The 25,294-nt window shown below is 41.4% G+C and overlaps 1 protein-coding gene across 1 annotated transcript in view; it reads right to left on the bottom strand.

The window, feature by feature from the left end:
* The window catches only part of LOC140366953 (voltage-dependent N-type calcium channel subunit alpha-1B-like), a 197,768-nt gene that overhangs the window by 111,960 nt on the left and 60,514 nt on the right, over window positions 1-25,294 (bottom strand). Inside the window, exons 6-10 of the mRNA XM_072453216.1 lie at window positions 23,159-23,346; window positions 5,491-5,594; window positions 4,300-4,415; window positions 3,935-4,009; window positions 1,313-1,399 (exon numbers count right to left, since the gene is read on the bottom strand). Coding sequence (XP_072309317.1) covers window positions 1,313-1,399; window positions 3,935-4,009; window positions 4,300-4,415; window positions 5,491-5,594; window positions 23,159-23,346 — 570 coding nt within the window. The remainder of the gene's footprint in view (window positions 1-1,312; window positions 1,400-3,934; window positions 4,010-4,299; window positions 4,416-5,490; window positions 5,595-23,158; window positions 23,347-25,294) is intronic.

Below are 25,294 nucleotides of genomic sequence, written 5' to 3'. Positions count from 1 at the left end.
GGGAAAAGTGGTATGGGTGCATCCCTAGTTACGGATAAAAAGCATATTCTACTGTCTGAACACAACAAATACTAAGGTTAAATAAAGTGAGCAAAAGAAACAGGAGGCGTTTTCTGAAAGCTCCACTGCAAAGGTCAGATCTCGTGTAAAAGCCAAAGGTCGTGTGCTGGTGATGGAGCGAGGATGAAGGGAGGAAGAAAGGAGGAGATGTCTGGGTAATGTGAGGGAGGAGGGCGGAAATAGTCATGGAGGTGGGAAAGTAGAGGGCTGTAAAAAGGGTACATAATGTATGTAGGAGAGAAGGATGTAAAAATATGTGCGAAGGATATAAGGAGGTAAGGTTGTTAGCTTGTGAGGCAAATAATTATAGTTTAACTGACTTGTTTCTGCAATTCAGATTGACGCTAGTTAATAAACCGATACTAATACTACATCCTGTCGTCTTTAGCCAAATGGTTTGATCCCTCTCTTCTTCGGCCTGTTCTTCTCTACAGTTCTGATAAGACCAAGGAGGAAACGCGGGATTCAGAGCCAGATCAGCAGGTGAGTCAATTTACTAAAAATGTGGAGACTGGCTTCTATGTTCTGAGCTGAGAATTATAGTCCTAGCTTTTCATTATTCTGAATCCTTGATCTGGATGCTCCTCAACTGCCTGGAGAAATGGTCTCTACTACATTTGGACGATTCTTCATCTGCCACAAAGAACTGGTTCTCCTCCTGAGTGACTCCAGCTCCACTGTCTATCTCGCGTCCGCCTGTTCGTCTGAGCGAGTCGGATCTCTCTTCAGTGTGGAACTCCTCAAGGTTTCTACTTTTCCCAAAGATGTTTTGTCGTTTTTCCTGGCCAAGAAGGATGGTCTAAGGACAGGGGACTTTTGGACATTTGTCTAAGGACACGGGATGCTGGGACATTGCCAAGTCCCAATGAACATTATTTTTCTGTTCTCACTGTTCTTGTAATATGATATTTGAAAAGTTTTGTTATTTTTTCCTTTTCAGATTATTTTGTTCTTTCTTTTGTGGAGATATTGGAAAGTAACATTTATAATACCGGTAAGTGAAAATATATCCTTATGTTTTGGATTTGGATATTAAAACTACAATCTCTTGGTTGACAGGACAAGAAGAGAAGGAAAATAACAAAACGGCCAATTACCAAGATCAGGAGCAAAGTGAAAGAATCCGATGACGTAATGAATAAAGTTGACCTAAGTCTAAGAAGGCAGAGGCGGGAAGGATGTAAGGCAGTACAAAGATGGGGATCAGTGTGAGGTCATGGAGGGTGTGAGGAGGAAGCACGTTAGGTCTCACCCCCTGAGGAGAGGTCCGTGTACTGATCGTCGCCCGCCTCAGCCCCGATCAGGTCCCGGCCCTTACGCACTTTGCCTCGTTTCAACACTGCAAACAGGACAGGCATCGGCAAACGTGTGAGAAACCAACCTCATCGTGAGCGTCTTTACTTTACTTTACTGATCTTAAACCTCTGCACGATCTTATGAGCACTTTACAACTTGACTAAATCTTACTTTCTAATTTACTGAGCTTTAATTGAATATAGACTGCAGTTTTGTTCACGTTATTCTTTATTGAATTGAAACACTTTTGTGATGTTGAGGCTGTGGAGCACTCGGGGCACTGATGCTTGTCTTGAATGGACTTTAGACGTGTGACTCTTTGTTTACAGTTTATATTTTGAATCCTTTTCCTGAAACTCTGTACTTTTACTCCTACTTTTTACTCCTACTAAACAATGCTCTTGAGTAAAACTTTGTTCCCTTCTTCCTGTGAGTAAGTCTACAAAGTCTACATTTTTTTGTTTCTTGCTCCACTTCTTCAGATTTGTTGTTTCCATTCATTCAACTTCTAAACATAAATCAGATGTTATGTCTGGACAGTTTCCCCAAATACTTTTTCCACTCAAACTTGATCTCCTGGACCACTACTTTGTACGTCTCCACCTCTGACTGACTGCTGTGTAACTCTATAAATAAATGACCAGCAAGTGCAGGCTCCATAATGTCCCTTTAATAGTATATGTTATTTCCAGTCTCTGCTCTGGTATCGGACAATATTGGCAGATACTGAAAGCCAAAGTATCAGTATCGGTATTGCAACTGAAAAAGCTGCAATGGTGCGTCGCAACTTGAAGCCGACTGTGCCCGGATTCTTTTTCTCACTTGCTCAGGAAGCTCTAGAGGAAAAGTGCATGTTTTCTACTGGTGACGGAAATGCGCTGGTCTTTTTGTGTTTTTAAACGTCTCCATGGCCCAAAGAGAGAAAAGGACAAGGAGAGACCGATCTTTTTCTCTGGAACAAGCTTTTCCCTGTGCGGCCTTGGACAAATTGAGTCACTGTCTGTCTTTAAGTATTCATTAAATATACACTCATTTCTCTCTGGCTTTTTCAACACAATTTGGAATGTTGACGTTAATATTTAAATGTGTGTTTATTGGTCCACAGCGTTGTTTTTGCGGCGCTCTATGAATAACAGTTGGACTGGATACAGGGAGAATATACAAATCCCACTCGTAGTATGATTGGCACGTTACATTACACCATCAGCTGGCCTTCATTACTCAACTTCTACTCCTGCCTCTGTGTGCCGTCGGCCCTCCAGTGAAACGAATGGATGGGATTGGTCTATTTGTTGGTTCAGAAGTGTCCACCTGTGCTCTTGTGTTGAAGAGCATCAGCCGTTTGACTTGAACAAATTCAATCAGAGCATGTGTAAATCCCACTCATTAGTCCAGAGCATGAGCCGCGGCTAATGGAGTGAGACCAGGATTAGACCTGAGGAGGAGAGGGTTAGTTATATGTGCAAAGTCTGTTTAAAGGAGCATTTAGTAACTAATGTGCATGATGATGTGCATGTGTTGAGGCAACGGATTTTTAACCGAACACTTGGATAAGGTGCTCTCTGCTGGGAAGAGATGAGAGTTGCAATTCTAAAAGTGAGTAAAAAGTGAGCTAAAATGAGTTGAGTGAAGGTGTGTGGAGTAGTTATAGTTAGTTAGTTAATATATTAGTATATAGTTATATATAACTATAACTATAACTATATATATATATATACGTATATATATATAAAACTATATATATATATATATATATATATATAGTTATAGTTATATATAGTTATATATAACTATATACTAATATATTAACTAACTAACTATAACTACTCCACATAATATAATGATGAATTAATACATATTAGACACCGCTATGTAAAAATCCATCCATGTAGCCATCTAATGTTTTGCAATTTCTTGTAATAAATGTATGGCTTTGGAACATGGAATACTAGTTCAGCCAATGACATGCCAAAACTTGATGGAAGTCCTTTTGAAATGTGGCGTGGCTTTTGTGAACATGCTACTAAGGTATGCTCTCACAGTGTGACACATTCAGAAAATGTATGGACAAAACACAGAGAAGAACTTCCTCACCAAAAATGATCTTAAATCTTAAATCTGCTATAAACGTTTTACTTACTTAATGTTTTATTGTCAGATTGTATTTTTTAATTAGTCTTGCACATAAACAGAATAATGGCCATATCAATGTAGAAATAACAGAAGTGAGATTAAATATGGACCTCCACAGACCTCCACAGTCTGTAGAGGTCCATGTTCTTGGCCTGGTTCACGCTGGCCCCTGGTTTAACCCCCAAGGTCTTGAGTGGAGGCCCCTGTTATTGCTGCCCAGAGTGGAGGCCCCTGTTATTGCTGCACAGAGCGGAGGCCCCTGTTAGTGCTGCCCAGAGTGGAGGCCCCTGTTAGTGCTGCCCAGAGTGGAGGCCCCTGTTACTTCTCCCCAGAGTGGAGACCCTGTTAGTGCTGCCCAGAGTGGAGGCCCCTGTTAGTGCTGCCCAGAGTGGAGGCCCCTATTAGTGCTGCCCAGAGTGGAGGCCCCAGTTAGAGCAGTCATCACCTGGGAGGGGCCACGCTCCATCCATGGGAGACTTCTCCTCTGCGATTTCCTCCTCCTCCTCCAGCAAAACCTCCTCTGCAACACATCAATGCACATGAGGACATCAGATCTAAAAAATAAAATGCCTGGCATGAATTTCATCTAATTTAATTTGTTTTGATTTCTTGATTTCCTTTAGGTTGATTTAACTTTATTTTATATATTTATTAGTTTTTTGTATTTATGTATGTATATATAGGGTTTCTGCCAAAAGTGTTCAGTTGTTCTCGTGTTGTAGACGAGTGACAAACCCCAAAATATCCTTATGATCAGCGCTATTGAAAACAATAAAACCTTTTTTTGTCATTCAGTATGTGGAGTTGTACCTGCTTTACAGATCCACTCTAAATATCCGGTGAGTTCCCTATCGATCTGCTGCTGTCTGCGGAGTTTGAAGAACTCCTGCCTCTTCTCCATGCGCTCCCTCTCCTTCGCAAACTCTCTGCAAACACAGAAAACCCACCAAACAAATAGTAAGTCCTGTTTTGAGCAGATTAAATGGAGCAAACGGACAGTTCCTACAAACGGCAGTGCACTGTGGGGCTGCGGTGAGTAACGTCCAGCACATGTTTGTAGATGTCCAAACGACCAGGGGGAAGTGAGTCACAGAGGTGAGAGAACAAACACGCTGCGGTCACTTCAGGGGAACTCCCAGCGTAAGTTCAGACCAGCATTTACCACCAAATGATCGAAGAGGAGTCAAAATGTAATGATTGAGCTTGTAATATGATGCAGGGACAAGTTAACCGACGGGGGGCTATTTCTACCTAAACCACCTGAAAACTGAATGCGTGAAGGGAATCTAGGGAAGGATAAACCCAATCCAATTCATTTCTATAATAATAATAAAGAATAATAATAAAAGCCGTTTCCAAAGTCTTCTGCCGCACACAACAATAAATCAAATAATCAGGACTAGTCGACTTTAAAAATCTTCCTAGTTGTATTTTAATCATCGTTCTCTGTTTTCATACACTCTAACGCACGTAAACCAAGAAATTTTTACAGCAAAGACATTATTCAATCAAAATGTCGCAAAAGAATAAACCATTTTTTTTTTAATTTGTAAATATTCTCAAGAAGCATTCAATCACCATTATTATTTCTGGTGGAAAATGTATTTAAAAAGTCATTGTACAATAGAAATAATTGTTTGACTATTCGAGCTAGCTCTACAGTGACATCTGGACTGTGAGAAGTGTCACAAGCCAATGGACGAACTCATTGGTCAAAGTCTCTTATTCAAATCAAACAAGATGATAGCGGTGGTTGCTTGATTTCATTTAAAATGTCCAATTAACTTTATGGTTGATAATTACATTGTAACAGAGACACAGGATTAATCAAGTTTGGCGTTGCTTGAGACGTCTCTGTTTCTCTGCAGTGACTACAAAGGGATGTTTGAATCTTTTGGACTATAAGGTTTTCATGTCCTCTGAAAATCCACCTTGAATCCAATGTATAATATGATTAGTGGTGTAATATTATGGAAGTATTAAATTGTAGTGTGTACTGACCCAGACAGGACTCCTAGCACCAGGTTGAGCATGAAGAAGGAGCCGATGATGATGAGAGGGATGAAGTACAGCCAGTTCCACGTGTTTCCCACAACATTGTTTGTCTGCAAACACAAGAAGCAAAGGTTTATCAGACAAAGCACGATGACTAGACCAAGCTGCGCTTACATTTGCCGCCATTTGGACCTAAATCCAGCCCATTTTTGTCCTGATGTGGACTTGGGTTGGTCCTGTTCTAGTCCTTGTTTAGTTTCCGATTTGGTCTTGGTTTGGTCCTAATTCTGATGTGGAAGTGTGAACACGCCCTTGAACCAGCATAAATCCAGATTGAGACCAGTTTCAGAAGTCTTAGTTTACTTCTAGATCAGGGGTGGGCAATTATTTTCCTCCGAGGGCCATATTCGAATCCAGGCAAGTATCGGAGGGCCGGCCTGCAATCATTGGTGTGAAAAAAAATATATCAAAAAAATTAAATATCAAATAAAATATCACTTTTCTGTCAAATGCAGGCTATTGAATCTATTATTTAATTAATTTCACATCATATTTATTAAAGATACAAGTGCAGACAGATGCCTGAGGACAAAAAAGGAAAAAAATAAATCAATGTTTTTAAAAAAAATATTACTTGGCATGTTTGGCTTGGCGGGCCGGAGACAAACGGGCCGCATGTGGCCGGCGGGCCGCAGTTTGCCCACCCCTGTTCTAGATTGTACCTATATCTTGATGCTTGGATTTAATTGAGCCTGTTTGTATTCAAGTTAAGTTCTAGTTCAGGTCTGGTTTAAAGTGCCTCTGACAGGTTTAAATTCTGCTTCCTGTTTATAATTGATGACATCACACTAGAAAATTACCCTGCAAACACTAGGCAAAAACTCATCTGATGTGACATTTTTTTTAATTGAAAAAATATATGAGGGCACCTTTATTTTGTTGAATTAATGTTTAGAGAGTCAAACAATTGTGATGTCACTTCCTGTCATTTTCTACAGATTTTTGTTATGTTTTTTTCCACAAATACCTACTTGGTTGGTGTAAAACTATCATTTACATGTGCAAAAGGTATAAATATACCTGATAAAGTCAAAACAGAAAATTGGAAAAGTATTCCCAGATAGCAAGCTAATGTGGCCCATATCTGGCCAAGATATGGCACTTGTGGCATTAGTCCGGCCCGAAGAAACAATTGTTAACCAGAAGTGGGCCTTATATAGCATAACCAAATTTGGCAAAATACATATGGGCCACTATATGGCAAAGATGTGGCACTTCCATCATGGGTAAACCGGACATGAGCCTAATGTGGTCCACATGCACTGTGTTAAATAAGGCCCAGATTTGGCAAAATGCATATGGGCCACTATATGGCAAAGATGTGGCACTTCCATCCGTCTGTCTGTAATTCTGACTTATAACACGGCTAGGTCTATATTTTATGCAGACTCAAACTAGGTTTGCACCACATGGACACAACCATTGGTCATTATTCTGTTTACTTCACTCTATAAAATAATAATTCACTACTTTTTATTTTATTATATATATTTTAAAAAGCTTTACTTTCCCATCACTATTTTAGTTGCAGTACCACTAACTATCACCCTTACAAAATAAGGGCATCATTTGTATATCCCTTAATTATATACAGATTTAGGTTGGTTGTTTGTACAGTTTGCCAAGCCTGGTTGGAACTTGGGACAATACTTCATAATCTTGGTCAATTTACCATAGTTGGTTCTGAACTACTATGCAATTTAATATTAAAATGATCTTTAAAAGAAATAATAAAGAAATAAAAAAGCCCGGGCAGCGGATGTAGCTACGTCACTACGTCACTACGTCACTGCGTCACTACGTAGTGCGTCAGTGCAGAAAGAGTGCGGTGGCAAAGGCAGTTAGCGCTCTTGCCTCCCAAGAAGGAGATCATGGGTTCGATTCCTGGACCTGACCATCATCACATGATCTCTCTGGGTGGAGTCTGCATGTTCTCCCCGTGTTACCGTGGGTTCTCTCTGGGTTCTCTGGCTTCCTCCCACCGTCCAAAGACATACATGTGTTAGGTAAACATTGGTGACTCTAAATTGGCCCAAGTGAATGAATGTGAGAGTGAATGATTGTCTGTCATGTCTATGTCTCTGTGTTGACCCTGCGACGAGTTGGCCACTGTCCAGGGTGTACCCCGCCTAAGGCATGAAGTCACTGGGATAGGCTCCAGTCACCCACGACTCCGAAAAGGAACAAACGGTAGAAATAGATGGATGTTATATCTAGTTACCTCTACCACATTCCAAATGGGATCATTGTACTGTAATTCAGCGGACCCAGATGTATACCACGCAAAGAGCCACAAGTGGGCCACAAGCTTTTTGTATGGTCCAAATCTGGGCCAGATGGGGTCAGTGCACTGTAATTCAGTGGCCCAGATGTAGGACAAGCAGAGGGCCACAAGTGGGCCACAAGCTTTTTGAATGGTCCAAATCTGGGCCAGATGGGGTCAGTGCACTGTAATTCAGTGGACCACATGTGGCCCAGATGTAGGACAAGCAGAAAGCCACATCCGTGCCATAAGTGGGCCAGATCTGACCACATGTATACTATAGGTGGGCCAGCTTTGGAACACATTCGGATGTTCAGGGCTTCTTCTGGTTAACAGTTGGCGTTGGTTTGGTTCACATGTGGGCTTTATATGGTAACCGAATGCGGACCGCATTAGTGCCGTACATCCAAACGGTATGTCAGCCGCATCAAAGTTTTGGATCAGGGCCAGATGTGGCCCAATGAAAGTATGCTACAGCTGGGCCAATAGTGAAAACACATTTGTACCAAAGGTGGGCCAGTTGTGGTAAACGAATGTGGACCGCATTAGTGTCGTACATCCATACGGTATGTGGGCCAAATCATAGTGTACGATGTGGGACTCAACTGGGCCACAACAATTTTGCTATCTGGGTTTGTCTTATTAGATCTGGTTTAAAAGTCCTGGTTGAGGAAATGTGACAGAATCATCTAAATTCATTCAGATTTACTCAGAACTAGTTAAGACCTGATTTCATCCTGACATTTAGACGTAGTTTAGTCCTATTTAGTCATACTGAGCCGGTTCTGTCATTTCACGCCAAAAAAATTTGCAAGTCACTGGACAATAAATGAGTTTTGAAGAAAAGTTGCCTCGAATTCTTGCAGCTGAAAAACAAAATAATGAAGAAGGAGAACAGTTGCGACGGAAGCGTGCAAAGAAATGCATATTTATGGTCCGTAGATGACAAAACAAAACTTTTCCCAACCTGGCTCATTAGACAAAAAAGTAATTAGCATAGTTTGAATCTGTGGGAAACAAAGCACGGCTCGTATCACGCCAGAGCAGATGTTCACGGCGAGAAAACTCTGCCAATTCTATTGTTTTACTGTTCAAAACAATACAAGTTCACATGCTGTCTTATAATAATCCAGAAAAAAGGTTAGTTGATATGAGGAACGCAAAGAATGAGAAAATTGTGACGTTCCACATTGAACGTGGTAATTATATTTTGCCATTATTTTAATGCATGATTCAATGACCTACAACTAGGACAAAGGTTCTGAATAGATTATTATGGGTAAAACGGGTCTTGAATATTAAATTTTCAATATCATGTTTGTGTTTTCATAACTTGCCATAGATGACAAGAGAAGGAGAAAGATTAGATCGGCTGGTTAAAAGTGCAGTGTGCAACATTTCCCTTAAACGCATGGTACAAAGTGAAGTGAGTTTTGATGGGGAAAAAACAGAATCCTGACACGACACAAGGATCTTCAGTTTTAGTTTAGTTTTAATATTTATGAAATTCTGTTACTCTGACGACTTTGCACTCCCGTCCGCTGTCACCTCGCACACGTAACCGCGACAACAACGTCAAGCGGCAAAACTTCCTGCAAGTGTGTGATGGACTCACGTAAGGTTGTGGTCGTCATGAGCGGTGACAGCTGAACCGGCCTGCGCGGTCCGTACAGCTGCCGGTCATGTAAAAACGTCCAAATCTTTTATTTTTCAATTATTTCCCCGACTCACCGACTGGTCTTTCCTAAACCGCCGTGTCAAAATTTTTTATCACGTTGGCAAAGCTGTCTTTCATCCCAAAGGACTGATAACGCATTGCATAATTCATGTGTGACTTCATATTCAGTCCACCATATGCGTCTGTAATTAAACACAACGCGCTTAAGTGATCCTTGTCGGCGCCACTGACTTGTCCATAGTACATGTGTTTCTCTATCACGGTGTGAAATTTGACTTACGCAATGCATTCTGGGATTGATACACGCCCAGCAGCATCATCACAACAAACATGGCGGCGCCCGTGTCCCCCGCATGTTCCCCCCGCTCGTCTTCGCTACCAAAATAAAGGATAGCGGCGTACAAAAGGTCAATTGAAATATCTTAAAATCGTGAGATTTAGTCTCCCGATCGGGTTGATAGAGACGTTTTCCGTCATTGACTGTTGAAGCCTGACCCCCTGGTGGTCACTCCAAGTCAAAAAATGGCAAAATTTGCCCTTCAAAGTAAAAAAAATAAGAATTTGCCTACAGTCCAACCCACTTGAAAAATGTTGACTCGGGTTACAGCAAACATACAATTTATTTGGGGCAGCCTAATGAGGAAGTGAATCTAGACGCGGTGAAAACGCAAAGACACACGTGGAGCGCGGACATGTGATATACGGGTCTGCAGTTTAGAACCTGAAGTGTAATGAGACTTTCTTGGCCCAGCCTGACAAAAGACAGCCCTGCATCACTACTGTGAAACATATTTCTGCGTAAATATCTCATGTTACAATGTAACAGTCAGAGAAAATCAGAATTAGAAAAGATTTATTGCCATTGCCAATGAACAGAACTCACAAACATAGGAACTTGCTTTGGTGATTCGGTGTAACATAAAACAATGAACAATGATAAAACAACCTATATAAAATCAAAAAGAAAAACAATTTAAATCTGCTATACAATAAAAAATAATCCTATAGGTTAAAAATAAAGATAGGCTCAATGGCTAAGCACTCACTGGCTAAGTACAAGCACAGGAGCAGATGAACCAGATGTGATAACACAGACACAGGTAAATCAGCTCACACAGAGTAATTAAGGACAGAGGGGACAGTAGGGACAGCTGTGATGTCTTTTCTATTCAAGCTTCCAAATGCTGTGCGTTTTATTACAATCCAAATCATACTCACTGAGAAATTAGTCTAATTAGACGCTGCGGCGCAGAACGCTGGTGCGGCGTGACGCACCGGTGTGGGTAAATATCTCATGCTGTGCAACGTGGACACCTGCGGCTTATTGACAGGTGTGGCCGTATATGTAAAAATGTCTTGATTCTTTGTCAAATTCGTTGGAGCGGCTTTTATTCAGGAGCGCTGTATAGCCCAAAAGCACAGTTAAACCAAACAGTTTTTAGCCTGATAACAGTATCAGCGCAGGTCTCACAACCTCAGGAAGACTGTTAGCTCCATAGAACAGGAATGTAGATTCCCCATGTTTAGTCCTGACTCTGGCACCAGCAGGAGGTCGGTCCATGTTTAGTCCTGACTCTGGCACCAGCAGGAGGCCGGTCCATGTTTAGTCCTGACTCTGGCACCAGCAGGAGGCCGGTCCATGTTTAGTCCTGACTCTGGCACCAGCAGGAGGCCGGTCCATGTTTAGTCCTGACTCTGGCTCCAGCAGGAGGCCGGCCCATGTTTAGTCCTGACTCTGGCACCAGCAGGAGGCCGGTCCATGTTTAGTCCTGACTCTGGCACCAGCAGGAGGCCGGCCCATGTTTAGTCCTGACTCTGGCACCAGCAGGAGGCCGGTCCCTGAGGTCCTCAGAACCCGAGATGGTTCATATGGCACTAACATGTCCAAGATGTACTTTGGTGCTAGGCCATGGAGAGACTTGTACACAAGCAGAGCTGCTTTAAAGTCTGTTCTCTGAGCCACAGGAGCCAGTGCAGAGACCTGAGAACAGAACTAATGTGATTGTACTTCTTGGTTCTAGTCAGGACCCGAGCAGCAGCGTTCTGGATGTACTGCAGCTGTTTTACCGCTCGTTTGGAGAGGCCAGTGAGCAGGCCAATTTGTAGGTTTTAGAGCAAGACTTTCTGTGTGCCAAAGACAATAATTTCTGTCTTGTTTAGAAGGAGAAAGTTGTTTTGCATCCACACACTAATCTGTTCACACTGATATAATATTGATATTGACACTGATATTCCAGCTCATTGGCTACTTTCCATCTGTTTTCCCAGGGACGTCAGGACAAGAACCATCAACTAATATTAAATAAAAAAGAAGCAGGATACAAATGACAACATAATAGTTAAACACTCAGTCGGTCAGTGACACAAGACAACACAGCCATTGAAATTGTTCCTTAGCACGATCATTGATAATAAACTGAATTGGAACTCTAACTCTACAGCCAAGTCTAACCCAGCAATGTATGTATTCTTTTACATTACTGGCTTTAAATGTTGAGACACAATAATGAGTCCTATAAGAGTATTTTGACTTTCTACGTTCAGTGCTGGGGTGGAGCATTGTCTCTGCAAAACAAAAACAAATTAGATAAGATTGTGAGGCTGGAGGCAAGATCTCTCAAGATATTGTCTTCTGCCATCCAGACCAAGGTTTGTGATGCCTCAAATGAAGAACGAGTGGAGTTACATACTTCGGCCCACACAGTGTTCAGCTGCTCAATAAACTCTAACACCTACTCCGCTTTGACTCATGGACTGTATTTAAAGGGCCTATGACAGGTTTTTACAATATTCTAATATTGACTTTATTTTGTGTATTTATTATACCTGTTGTACATATAAATTTGACACCAATTGAGTAGATATTTGTGGAAAAAACTTGAAAAAGCTGTAGAAAATGACAGGAAGTGACATCACAGTAGGAAAGCTCATTCCAATCTAAGTTTAGCAAAATGTTTGACTCTCTAAACATTAATTCAACAAAATAAAGTCGCTCTCATATTTTTATTTGTCAGAAAAAAAATTGTGACATTTGATGAGTTTTTGCAGCGTTTGCTTGGTAATTTCCTAGTGTGATGTCATCCATTTTGATAGAATATTAATATTTTTTAGCTAAATTCAACATATATTTATCTTAACTGCATTTTAGTTCTATGAGTCGTCCGACCTGTAGGGTGCACTTTAATGTTCCTGTCTCTGTGCACTTTAATGTTCCTGTCTCTATATATTTTCTTTTACTTCAAATTCCCCACGGGGAACGAAGGTTTTCATTCATTCATTCATTCATTTATTCATCAGTAAATTTGAGAGGTGAATTGTCTGACTGTTAAATGACCTTCCCGTACACTCTGTAACAGATGACAGTGGCTCAGATGTGTCGCAGAGGCCGTGATCGCACCCTGAATCCACAAATAACACATGATCTGAGGCAGCAGGAGGAGCACAGCCGGTTGCCCAGACGTACACATTATTTTATTTTGAAATAACGCATCCACCACATCCAAAAGTACTTTAAAACCACAGAACAACACATGACACAATCCCTTGAACGTCTTGCATCCGGCCTGCCTTTTGCCTCTCGGTTCATAAGTTCACGCACACGCACGCGCCTCCATCTCCCTGAGCGTGTTCTTTACCCTCCCGCTGTCTGAGAGGTCTTGTTTATCCGCAGCACCTTGAGCGAGGCCGCAGCAGGGGAGCACGCGGGGGGCATATGGCACGCACCGCCTCAAGCCACTCGCTCTTCATTAGAACTCTGCCGATGCTGCCCTCGAGGAAGGTGCTCCTGATGAGTCCATATGGGCCTCAGCTTCATGCGGAGCGGAGCAAACTTCTACTTATTGAGTAAAAACAGGCAAACATAATGTGCCATCGCGATAACAATATGTGTCTGACCGTGGCTAAACCAGTTACATGTCTACCCGGAGACATTTTGAGTTATTCACAGATTCTCAAAGCTTTCCAATGATGTCTCACTCATGGACATCTGATAATATTTGAGTAAGTTGTGGTCATTTGAATGTATACAACTCCCAAACCCATTCACTGAGAAAACAGGGCTCAAAGTTTCTCACCGGAGTGAGCCCAGAGTCACAGGGGGGCGGGGCTCATTTGCATCTCATTGAGATAAGCCCTCCCCCCTGTCACACTGACAGCACTGTCCCCCTACAGCTGTCACTGAAGACTCAAGAGGAGTGTTGTTATTGATGGTAACTGGACTTGAATCAGAATTAGAATTTACTATATTAAAATGGAAATACTTGGATTACAAAAGGCCCTGAATAGAATCAAAGAATCAGAATACTTTTTTCTATTTATATTTTTGCTTTTTAGTGAGAGAAACAAACAACAACATAAAAAGACAACAACAAAAAAGACTAAAAAGAGACCAAAAAACTTAAACAAAAAAAATTATTTCAATACACCGACACAATAAGCCTAAAGCGTGAAGCCTAAAGTGAATCTGAGTAAACTCTTTAGTATGTATATGATTGTTGAGAGAATATGAGCTGATCACTTAATTATTTATATATAATTAATGATAGAAGTACATTTTTTTCTATCTCTACAGCTCAAATTTGGTTGTAATGCAAAAATAATAATAATTAAAGCTGCACGCGGCGATAAAGGCCCTCGCCCCCCTTGCGACCGCGGCGTAGGAGCCACCGCGAAGTCCCTCTAATCCCCCCGCTGATATCACCTCTTCCTCACAAACAGCACACACTTTTACACTACTTCATGGAACATTTTCATGGCAGCGTGTGTATATATTAATTATATATATATTAATTATATATATATTAATTATATATATATATATATTTATATATATATATATATATATATATATATATATATATATATATATATATATATATAATATTATATGTAAATATTATTATATATATATGGATAAGTTCAAAAACAAGGCCGATTACGTCGCCCGGATCGGCGTCACCGGGCCCCATCCTGGAGCCAGGCCTGGGATGGGTGCTCGATGGCAAGCGCCTGGTGGCCGGGTCTTACCCCACGGGGCCCGGCACAGCCCGAAGGAGCGACGTGGAGCCGCCCTCCCGTGGGCCCACCACCCGCAGGAGGATCCATAAGGGGCCGGTGCAGAGAGATCTGGGCGGCAGTCGACGGCAGGGGTCTCGGCGACCAGATCTCCAGACACAGATACTAACTCTGGGGACATGGAATGTCACCTCACTGGGGGGGAAAGAGCCTGAGCTTGTGCGGGAGGTTGAGCGATACGACTAGATATAGTCGGCCTCACCTCCACGCACAGTTTGGGCTCTGGAACCCATCTCCTCGAGAGGGGCTGGACGCTCCACTTCTCTGGTGTTGCCCGCGGGGAGAGGCGGCGGGCTGGTGTGGGCTTATGGCCCCTCAGCTCAGCCGCCACGTGTTGGAGTTCACCCCAGTGAACGAGAGGGTCGCGTCCCTCCGCCTTCGGGTGGAGGACAGGTCTCTCACTGTTGTGGCGGCCTACGGGCCGAACAGCAGTGCATAGTACACAGCCTTCTTGGAGTCCTTGGGAGGAGTACTGGACAGTGCACCGACCGGGGACTCCGTTGTTCTACTGGGGGACTTCAACGCCCAAGTGGGCAATGACAGTGACACCTGGGGAGGGGTGATCGGGAAGAACGGCTTCCCCGATCTGAACCCGAGCGGTGTTCAGTTATTGGACTTCTGTGCTAGCCACGGATTGTCCATAACGAACACCATGTTCAAGCACAAAAGGGTGTTCATCAGTGCACATGGCACCAGGACACCCTAGGCCGGAGGTCAATGATCGACTTTGTTGTCGTGTCTGACCTCCGGCCGCGTGTCTTGGACACTCGGGTGAAGAGAGGGGCAGAGTTGTCAACCGACTCACCACCTTGGAGTTGGATCCGCTGGCGGAGGAGGAAGCCGGACAGACTTGGCAGACCCAAGCGCATTGTGAGGGTCTGTTGGGAACGTCTTGTGGAGCCCTCTGTCAGTAGGGTATTCTCCCATGTCCCAGGGGAGGTTAGGGACATTGGGTTCGAGTGGACCATGTTCTCCGCCTCCATTGTTGATGCGGCTGCTCGGAGCTGTGGTCGCAAGGTCTCCGGTGCCTGTCGTGGCGGCAACCCCCGAACCCGGTGGTGGACACCGGAAGTAAGGGATGCCGTCAGACTGAAGAAGGAGGCTTATCAGGCCACTCTGGCTTGTGGGTCTCCGGAGGTCATCGACAGGTAGTGGCAGGCCAAGCGAGCCGCGGCTCGTGCTGTCGCAGAGGCAAAAACCCGGGCCTGGAATAAGTCCCTCGCCGGGACGACACTCGTCCTTCGGCTCGGGCCTAATAATAACTCCCCACTTGAACTTAAGTAAAAATTGCGTCCCAAAATATTGTTTCAGCTATTTTATTTATTTACTTATTAAGCTTAACCCTAGTTGGTGAAATTATTATTAAAGATGCACAATTCACATTATTATTGTAGAAACTGAACTGAACTGAACTGCTGAACATTTCTGAACACACAATATATGTGGGTGGATGTTTTGAAATGTTATCCAGTTCAAGACTAATTTTGAATATTTTTCTTTTCTTTGCTATCCACTCGAGGACAATTAAGGCCCTTTACAGGCATAGGAAATAATACTAGACACAATTGTTGCAAGTCAATTAAAAGTATGAACCTTTTTTTTTTTTTTTATGTCAAATGAATTCATAAAGTGCTTAAAGAGACTGGAGTTATTTTCCGCTGAAGTGTCAGACCCGTTTGGACTGAGGGTTATAATTTGCTGAGGGCATTAGACCCTCATCAGGCCGGGGTTTTGATCCACACCATTATATAAGAACTGCACCCGACAGCTCACTTTCTACTTAGAGAGGCTGAGATCATTAGTTACCACAGTTTAAAGAATGAGGTCCAACAATCAGGCACTTGTAAAGGCTTTTTAAAACATGGGATTGGATGTGTTTTTGTATTAGGCAGATCCTCCGGAAAGCTTTGAGCACTGTTTACTGTAGTGACCACTAGTGACCACTGCTCCTGCTTAAGTGGAGCAGTGGTCACTAGTGCACTCAACTCCCTGTGATGCCTTCATTGAGCAGCGTGTCAGGATGGAGACTTTAGAGGCTAAACATTTAATAATCAGGGGAAATGAGAGATTCAAGCATTAATTCAAGTAGTTTCATCCATAAATTAAACAATTACTGTAATGAAATAGTAGGGAAATGCTGTTAATTCATCATAATCAATTCAAATAAATAATAATGTTTAATCATGAGTCTAAAAAGATGAACATCATGAGACACCATAAACATCCATTGTCTCTTTACAAATAAAAGAAAGATACAATTATTTTATTTGTAAATTCTAAATTTTATTCATGCCATTTTTGATATATTTTGCTACGATTGTTATTCATTGTTGTAATTTTCACTTTAATGAAAGTTCCTAGTTTGTAAATTCTGTTCTCTTACAATGACATTAAACCCCTTTTTGACTCTGAAACCGAAACACAATTACAAACAACACAATTATTCACCAAAAAGCATTGACTTGGTCAGTGGGAGCAAACAGCCTAGATTCGTGCATGATTATATTTTATACTACGCAGGAAAGTCCCTGAGATCTGGAATCTTTTTTCAGGGAATTTTCTGGGACAATCAGAACAAAGCAATGTCAACAGTGCACGGTCCACTTTGGGCTGCGAGATTTAACCCAATCCAATATAAGTTCCTCTGCAAAAGACAAAAACCTGCTAACCCTACACATTAGGCCAAAACAGACGCTCACGATAACACATTTCAATGTGCAATATATTGATAGAAAAATGTGTCACGGTAAACGATAATATTGAAACAACTTGACACAATAACCCAAAAGCAGGAAAATTCCAGTAAACTCTTTTCTAAATGCATAAAATCAATAATGACATGAGCTTCAATAAACAAATAGCAGAATGAAACACTTAAGTACTTAATGTAGTATCTATTTATTAGGTATTATAGAAGTTACTTATTATTTGAGCCTGTGCAGCTACAAAAAAGAACAATATCATCAAGACAAGCCGATCCAAAAACATGAAATGCAAAGATTCTTTTATGCGTTTAGGAAATCCTATTCTAGTCTCAGATGTGTTTGCTCCCTGATATGTTTAAAATGTAAACTTTCAACAAAACCATGCTGTTAAAACATAAATCACAAATGTAACCCCTTAATCTAATTGCTTATCCCATTGTTCAAAACACATCTAGTGTTTTGGAATAATCATATTCATTCCCAGTTTCAGCTCTGTAGAAGTTCTCTTTTTCTACAGCGAGATGGTGTGGATTTCAAGATTTGAAATTATAACACTGTGGGGGTCCCGGTCTGAAAAGATAAGAAAGCCTACTCTACCCTGAAAACAACAATAAAAAAGAGAAAAACAGCAATCTTTCTGGATCATCAGCAAAGCACAGAAATTGAACATAACACAAAAAATGTTCTGAGGCGAGAGGAGCTTTAAGATATAAGCCAAAAACTAAAATAAAAAACTGTGGGTGACATTAAAACAGAAGATCAAAAAGTGCGGGAGAGGAGTCAAAAAGAGATGAGACTGGTGAAAGTCTCTGCAGTGCGGAGGATAATGAGCCAAACCCAGCGAGCTCTTCTGATGAAAAATGTCTTCATATCACGGAAGGGCGGAAACCAGCTCCACTGGAAACCACACACCCAGATAAAAAAAAAGAGGATCAAACCGTGTGTGGAACAATGATTTGACAAAAAAGAAAGTGGAATTGTTTTTTTCTTTTTCAAAACATGTTTCAGCCACTTCAGCTGTGTTCCACCACTTTCTTTCACCCCAGCAGCAAAAGCGCAAGCCTCCTCAGCCTCTCGTCACCCGCACATCAACAATTGGAAAATATTATTCTGTATAAAACCTGTTAAGTCTGTAGTTAAAATTTCACACAACATGTTAACAGCAAACATTCATTTCAATGTAGAAGTGCTGCACTATCTCCCGCTGTTCAAGAACAAACACAGACTTTAGGAAGTTATATTGTACCAAATACAGGACAAGACATTGAGAAGAATAGATTAGGGCTGAAGGTCACTGTGATGGCTTCGACTCCAATTTGCTCCAGCAGGTCTGCATAAACCTGGTTGATTTATCCCATTAGGTTCACCATCTGATATACAATAACTATCAAGCTTATGGAAAGGTAAAATATGGAAATAACTTTCTCTCAGTCAAATCACCCATTCTCCAACAGCAGCTTTACACCTCCATGCATTTACCAAAGAAAATCTCTAAGCAGGACTTGAAATCTGATTTTCCTCTGTGCAGAGCTTGAGCTTGAGTAAATCAGGCGACAGAAGTCTCAACTACAGAGTCTCAGCTTCACAAAGAGTTCAGACAATTGTTTCTGCTCTCATCCATGCCAGACCAGACTTCTCTCAATTTTTAATGCACATGGAAATATTTATAATGTGCACTTACTATATTTTCAAATATAAGAACATCCCACAGAGGTACAGCAGTAAAAATACCAAGCTTGCTGTGAATGACACAAAAATCCCAGGAGTTGTTGTCTCACATGACCATTCACTAAATCCTCTGCCATACGTTTAAAATGTATTAACAACACTAATAAAGCAAACATACATATATAACTCACATAAAACAAAACAATTAAAAAGCAACAACAAAAAATAAAATAACAAACGTGCTTGGTTACAGAACTTCCAGAGAGAATAAGAGAGCTGTCCGCATTAATATCCTATTACAGTAAAATAATGCATTAGGGGGGCCACTAAAGGTTCAAATGTTCTAGAATGGGTTTCCATAAAATGTAAATTTTTTGAGGGTACCAGAGACCTCATACCTCAACTTCTCAATATGGAGAATTCCAATTAATTCCCTGAGCCGGGATTCAAATTGCGGTGGAGAATCAGATTTCCACAATTTTATCTTTTAGCAATTACCATACCATATGTCACTGCTGCAGAAGCATTCTCACCTATCTTCTCCAAGGTACTAGAGAAACCAAGAAGAGCTGTTTCGAGGTCTGGGTCAATAGTAACTTTAAGTGCACGGGAGTACCATTGAAATAATCCATATTATGGAACACCAAAAAGCCTTTGAGCTTGGGACACAACCAGAATTGGTGGGCAAGCGAACTAGGAGTCGAAAGATTCTATTTAATTTAACTTTTGAGTAATGCAACCTGTGAGTGACCTTGAATTGTATTAACTTGAGTCTGGCATTGATAGAGCAATGATGACTACCATTCAGGGCTCGTTGCCATATGTCGTCTTTGATTGAAATGTTAAGATCCTCTTCCCATTTTTGTTTGATATCCATAGCGGGTTGAGCAATATTAAGCGAAAAAAATTTCACCAATACTGAGATCAGATACTTTGCCTCTGGAGAGCCTAATAATATCTTAAATAGGGCTGGGCAAGTTAACGCGTTATTATCGCGTTAACTCATCACTTATTTAACGCGATCATTTACTTTAACGCACATTAACGCAGGTCGGATTCCCCTGGTCCGCACCAGTCCTAAAGCCATTAGAAAGACAAACGCACCGGACGAGCATTCTCGACGCGCCCGATTCATGTCCGTAGACAGTGTTGTACCTGTATAATTTTGGTGAACGTGAACTGACCGAACGGTATTACTGCTGACGAACGATAATATGAACGCATTCATTCTGGTGTCTGTGAACGGCACCTTCGTTCTTTTTATTTTCGTTCAATAAAGTGACAGAATTCTAGAGACTTCCAGGCAAAAAACACCGTTAAGTTGCCCAAAAAGAGCCTGTGTCTGACAAGTGTGAGAGCTCTGAAGTTGTAGAGGCGATAGATCGCGGAGACAGAGATTTTGCGTGTCGCACCGCACTGCGCATGCGCATCAAAACAAAAAGCAGCACGGACGCGACCACAACGTGTAGTCAACAGAGCAGCAGGAGTCGCCCTTCTACGACCATTTACGTGAGTTTTATGATAAGGTCGGTGAGGATGGGAACAATCTAAAATTTCTGTGCAAACTTTGCCCAGCAAGTTTTCCCTCATGTTTTTGAGAATAAACTGTGGGGCTGAAAGCTGCTGCTACTGCTGCTAGTGTGGTGCTGAATGGACAGCAACACATGGGGGAAGTCTGTCCCTTCAATGTGAATGTAAATCCTGGGTAAGGATTCACTATTCCAAACTATGAACTGAACTAGTTCATGTAGAAAGTGAACTTTCCCAACACTGTCCGGCAGCAGATGTGCGTCCGACTCGTCCTGCACATGCTCAGTGGAGGAGTTGTGCTGTGTTGCTTTCCTCGTGGTGTAAATGGAGTTTAATGTTGGACCATGGCTTTGGTTTATTGACTTTACAAAGTCAGCTGCTATAGGCGCCAGCCGAGGCAACCCGCCGCGGGCCCGCCGGAATAATCTGGTGTGCCTTAGCAACTGGCTTAGTGCAGAGGAGTAAAAAAAATACCCAGTTTTAGGAATCTACAAACTTTTCTGGTTCTTTTCAAAGCCCTGGCAGTGGCAATAAGCTTTAGTTTTGTGTTTGATAACACACAATGTATTTATTTGTATTTCACTGGTTTTAAGTGTTTGTTTGCACAACTAATGTTATGGCGCTTTAGTGTCAAGTTCTAAGAATGTACAAACTGTACTGAAGTGTTTTCTGGTTTAGGGACATTTGGTACTAGACTGGTTCTGCTGCTCCTAAAATGTGTTTTGAGTGTCTAATGTTTAATGAGATTACAATGTTTCTGACGTTACCTCTGAAGTGGCCTGTTCATCTTTAATGATTGTGGCTCAGGATTTTGTGGCAAGTGAATACTTAATATTTTATTTAACTGCTACTGAATAAAAATGCTGATGCACTTTACACTTCTTTTGAATTCATTTTGAATTTTGCACATAAAAATGCGATTAATCATGATTAATCAGGGAAATAATGCGATTAATCGTGATTAAAAATTTTAATCGTTGCCCAGCCCTAATCTTAAACAAAGCATTTTCCTCAGGGAGGGAGTCAAATGCTGGGATATTCTGTCTGATGTAGTTTCTCAACTGTAGAAACCTAAAGAAATGAGTTTTAGGCAGGGCAAATTTGGATCGCAATCGTTCAAATGAGCAAAACTGTTTGTTAATGTAGAGATCTTTGATGGATACTATGCCCTTACGACTCCATTCTTTAAAGACTACATCTGTGAGTGAAGGAGGGAATGCATGGTTACGCCATATGGGAGCATACACTAAAGTATTTGAAATCTCCGAGAACCTTCGCATTTGTGACCAAATTTTCTGACAGTTCAATAAAATAAAGTGCTCTCCTCTCCGGGAGGACACTGGCCTTGGAGATGAACTGAGAATTGCCTGGAGAGATGTATTTGAAATCAAACTGCGTTCAATTGTCAGCCAAGAGGGAACTACAGCTGTATATCATCACTCAGTATATCATCACTCTCGTATTGGCAGCCCAATAGTAATGTAAAAAACAAGGTAGGCCAAGACCCCCGACCCGCCTTGGTTTTTGGAGATGTTGCTTTGATATTCTGTGAGCCTTATATCCCCAGATAAAGGGCCTAATTGAAGAGTTAATCAGTTTGAAGTATGACATTGGAATGTAAATTGGGATGTTTTGAAATAAGTAAAGAAATCTTGGCAAAGAAACCATTTTTATAGTATCTACCCTACATTGATAGAGGCAAAGTTACATTTAAATAGACACTTTGGATTCTTTGTGATTTTAATGCCTAAATATTTAACAGTGTCTGATGTATTAAATGATGTCGAGGACACAAAAGCGGGGTCCAAGTCAGCTGCAAGTATCATAAGGTCACTCTTCTGCCAATTTATAGTGTACCCAGACACTCTGCCAAATGAATTAATTAAATCCAGTAAATGGGGAATGGATAGCTCAGGGTCCGATATAAAAAGAGCTATGTCGTCAGCATAGAGTGATATTTTATGATCAACACTTCCAATTGTTATGGGTCTAATCAGTGGATTTTCTCTAATACTGATTGCCAAAGGCTCAATGGCGAGGGCAAATAGTAACGGTGAAAGGGGGCATCCCTGACGGGTGCCCCTTTCAAGTGAAATGGGGTGTGACCTTTCTTGATTAGTGATAACTGAAGCTGATGGATTTGAATATGCCAGCTGCACCCAAGAAACAAAAGAGTCACCCAGGCCAAACCTCTCCAGTATTTTAAACAAATATCCCCGCTCCACCTGGTCAAAAGCCTTTTCAGCATCTAAATACACAATCGCCTTCTTGGAACTTGCAAGAAACTTATAATATGTGACATTAAGCACTCTTTTCGTATTGAAAAAAGAGTATCTGTTAGGGATAAATCCTGATTGATCATTGTGCACTATTGATTCAATACAATTGTTTAGCCTGTTGGCGAGTATTTTTGTGAAAATCTTACAATCCAAGTTTAACATAGATATTGGTCGGTACGATGCAGGATTGTCATCATCTCTGTCAGGTTTCAGAATGAGGGTAATATTTGCATTGTATAATGTAGGAGGGAGTGTTTTTGTCTCACTGGAGTGATATAATGTGCACTTTGAACACAATCCAACTATTAAAACATACTGTAAATCGCAAATCTAATTACAATCACAAAGTATGTCTGAAAAATCACAATCAGACCTAACCCCAAATGGTTTAGGCCTAGCGTCACGTGTAATGACTCACGCTGTAGAGGATCTCCACCCAGCCCTCCATGGTGATGCACTGGAAGACAGTGAGCACGGCGAACAGGATGTTGTCGAAGTTGGTAATGCCAGAGTTGGGTCCGGGGAAGTACTCTCTGCACTGGGTCCCGTTGGGGCAGGTTTTAGCAGGAGGCTCCACACCGCAGGGCCAGTCTGCTACGCGTTCACCTGGACACACAAGACAAAAGGACATCTTTATGACTGAAGCTAATGCTACACCTTTGTCTTCATTTCATTTTGATATATAAAACAATAGATGCTCCAGTTTTCTTTTAGAATCACTGCAGGGAATTGCACAATTTCTGTATTCTTTGTGAGAGTATATATATATATATATATATATATATATATATATATATATATATATATATATCCATCCATCCATCCATCCATCATCCATCCATCCATTTTCTACCGCTTGTTCCCTTTCGGGGTCGCGGGTGACTGGAGCCTATCCCAGTGACTTTGGGCCTTAGGCCGGGTACACCCTGGATAGTGGCCAACTCGTCGCAGGGTTAACACATAGACATAGACATGACAGACAACCATTCACTCTCACATTAATTCAACAGGGCCAATTTAGAGTCACCAATTTTACCTAACACATGCATGTCTTTGGATGGTGGGAGGAAGCCAGAGAACCCGGAGAGAACCCACGGTAAGTTTTTTTAAAATTATAAATATAGTTCTTTGTAAAGCTGCTAACCCTGTAGATTAGACCTCTACAGACATGTTCTGGGATTCAGTCCAGATCTCAGTCTTCTCTCCAACGTGAATATTCCTTTACGTGATTAAAATATGCATTCTGAACAGAACCTTACTATTAAAATATGAATTGAAAGGAAATGAAAATCATAATTCCTACTCTCTGAAGTAGTATTAAAAGTATTAATCAACCTGATCTAACCGAGCGCAAACCTGGACCAAATCCGTTCATCAACCTCAATCTAAACAGACTTTAGCCAGATCTGTGCTGAATCAGACCAGAAATAGTACAAACAAAAAAAGCAATATGAAGAAACTAGTCAATAATCATCATCATCATCATCATCATCAGAAACTATCATCTCAAAGCTAGAAACTCGGTCGCAGGGCAATTTTATTTTGTTAAATTAATGTTTAGAGGGTCCAAAAAGTTGTTTATTTTTTCTAAATTCTGCATAAACTTTGACTTGAGTAAGTATCCCTAGTGTGATTTTCTACAGATTTGTCAATGTTTTCTCCACAAATACCTACTCAATTGGTGTAAAAATGTAATCATTTATTTGTACAACAGATATAAACACACCAAATAAAATCTTAATCACAAAATCGTAAAAGCCTGTCATAAGCACTTTAATGTTGAAAATAAATCTCATTCCAAAATGTATTTACAGTTGGATAATCCCAAAACTCAAGACCTATTTTGTTTTGTTTTTCAGACTGGCAACAAGACTAGTTTCCACACTAGCAGAGTGGCCTGTACCAGCGTTTAAGAATCACAGCAGTGACTAAATCCCTTCTGACCCTCATCACATCCCCCCAAAACTCCGTCTCAGCAGTAAAAAAACAGGTGCACAGAGAACGCAGGGCTGACGCAGCATCTGTCAGGGATCGGCCATGTTGGAGACGCGCCACGGGCTCCATGATGGGGCTTCAGTCTACTCCTGTCTGCTCCCTAATCAGCAATACTCTCCACCCGCACCGCCCACACCACCGGCAGCGCCCTGGCGTCCCGCGGCTCCCGACACATTTCAGCTGAGTCATCGTCTTCATCTGTATCACCGGCCTAAATCCAAGTAATGACTCCATGATTTAAAAAGTCAAAACGTCCTGTCGTGAAGGAGGTTGCACGGAGCAGTTGGCATGGAATAAGAGAGCGACTGATCGTTTTGGGTTTGAGTCCGACAAACAGAGGCAACGAGCCAAAGAGCCGTACAAGTAAGAGCAAAAAAAAAGGTGGTCAAGATGTCACTCGCATTAGACTAAAGATGTATCTGGGGAAACTGCATAAGTAATGATGTCAGGACTATCCAGTTAATCGATATCGGGATTATTCAGGTCACAATATAATCGTAAGAACCCAAAAATTATATAATTGTGGCAGTAGCGTCCAAAATATAGTCTTAAATGGCTG

Source organism: Eucyclogobius newberryi, unplaced genomic scaffold (assembly GCF_026437365.1).
Source record: "Eucyclogobius newberryi isolate DKJ021-1_F unplaced genomic scaffold, fEucNew1.0.hap1 SCAF_2, whole genome shotgun sequence".
Classification (NCBI taxonomy): Eukaryota; Metazoa; Chordata; class Actinopteri; order Gobiiformes; family Gobiidae; genus Eucyclogobius; species Eucyclogobius newberryi.
Note: the sequence above shows the minus strand (reverse complement) of the source record. Positions and strands in the feature narration are given on the sequence as shown.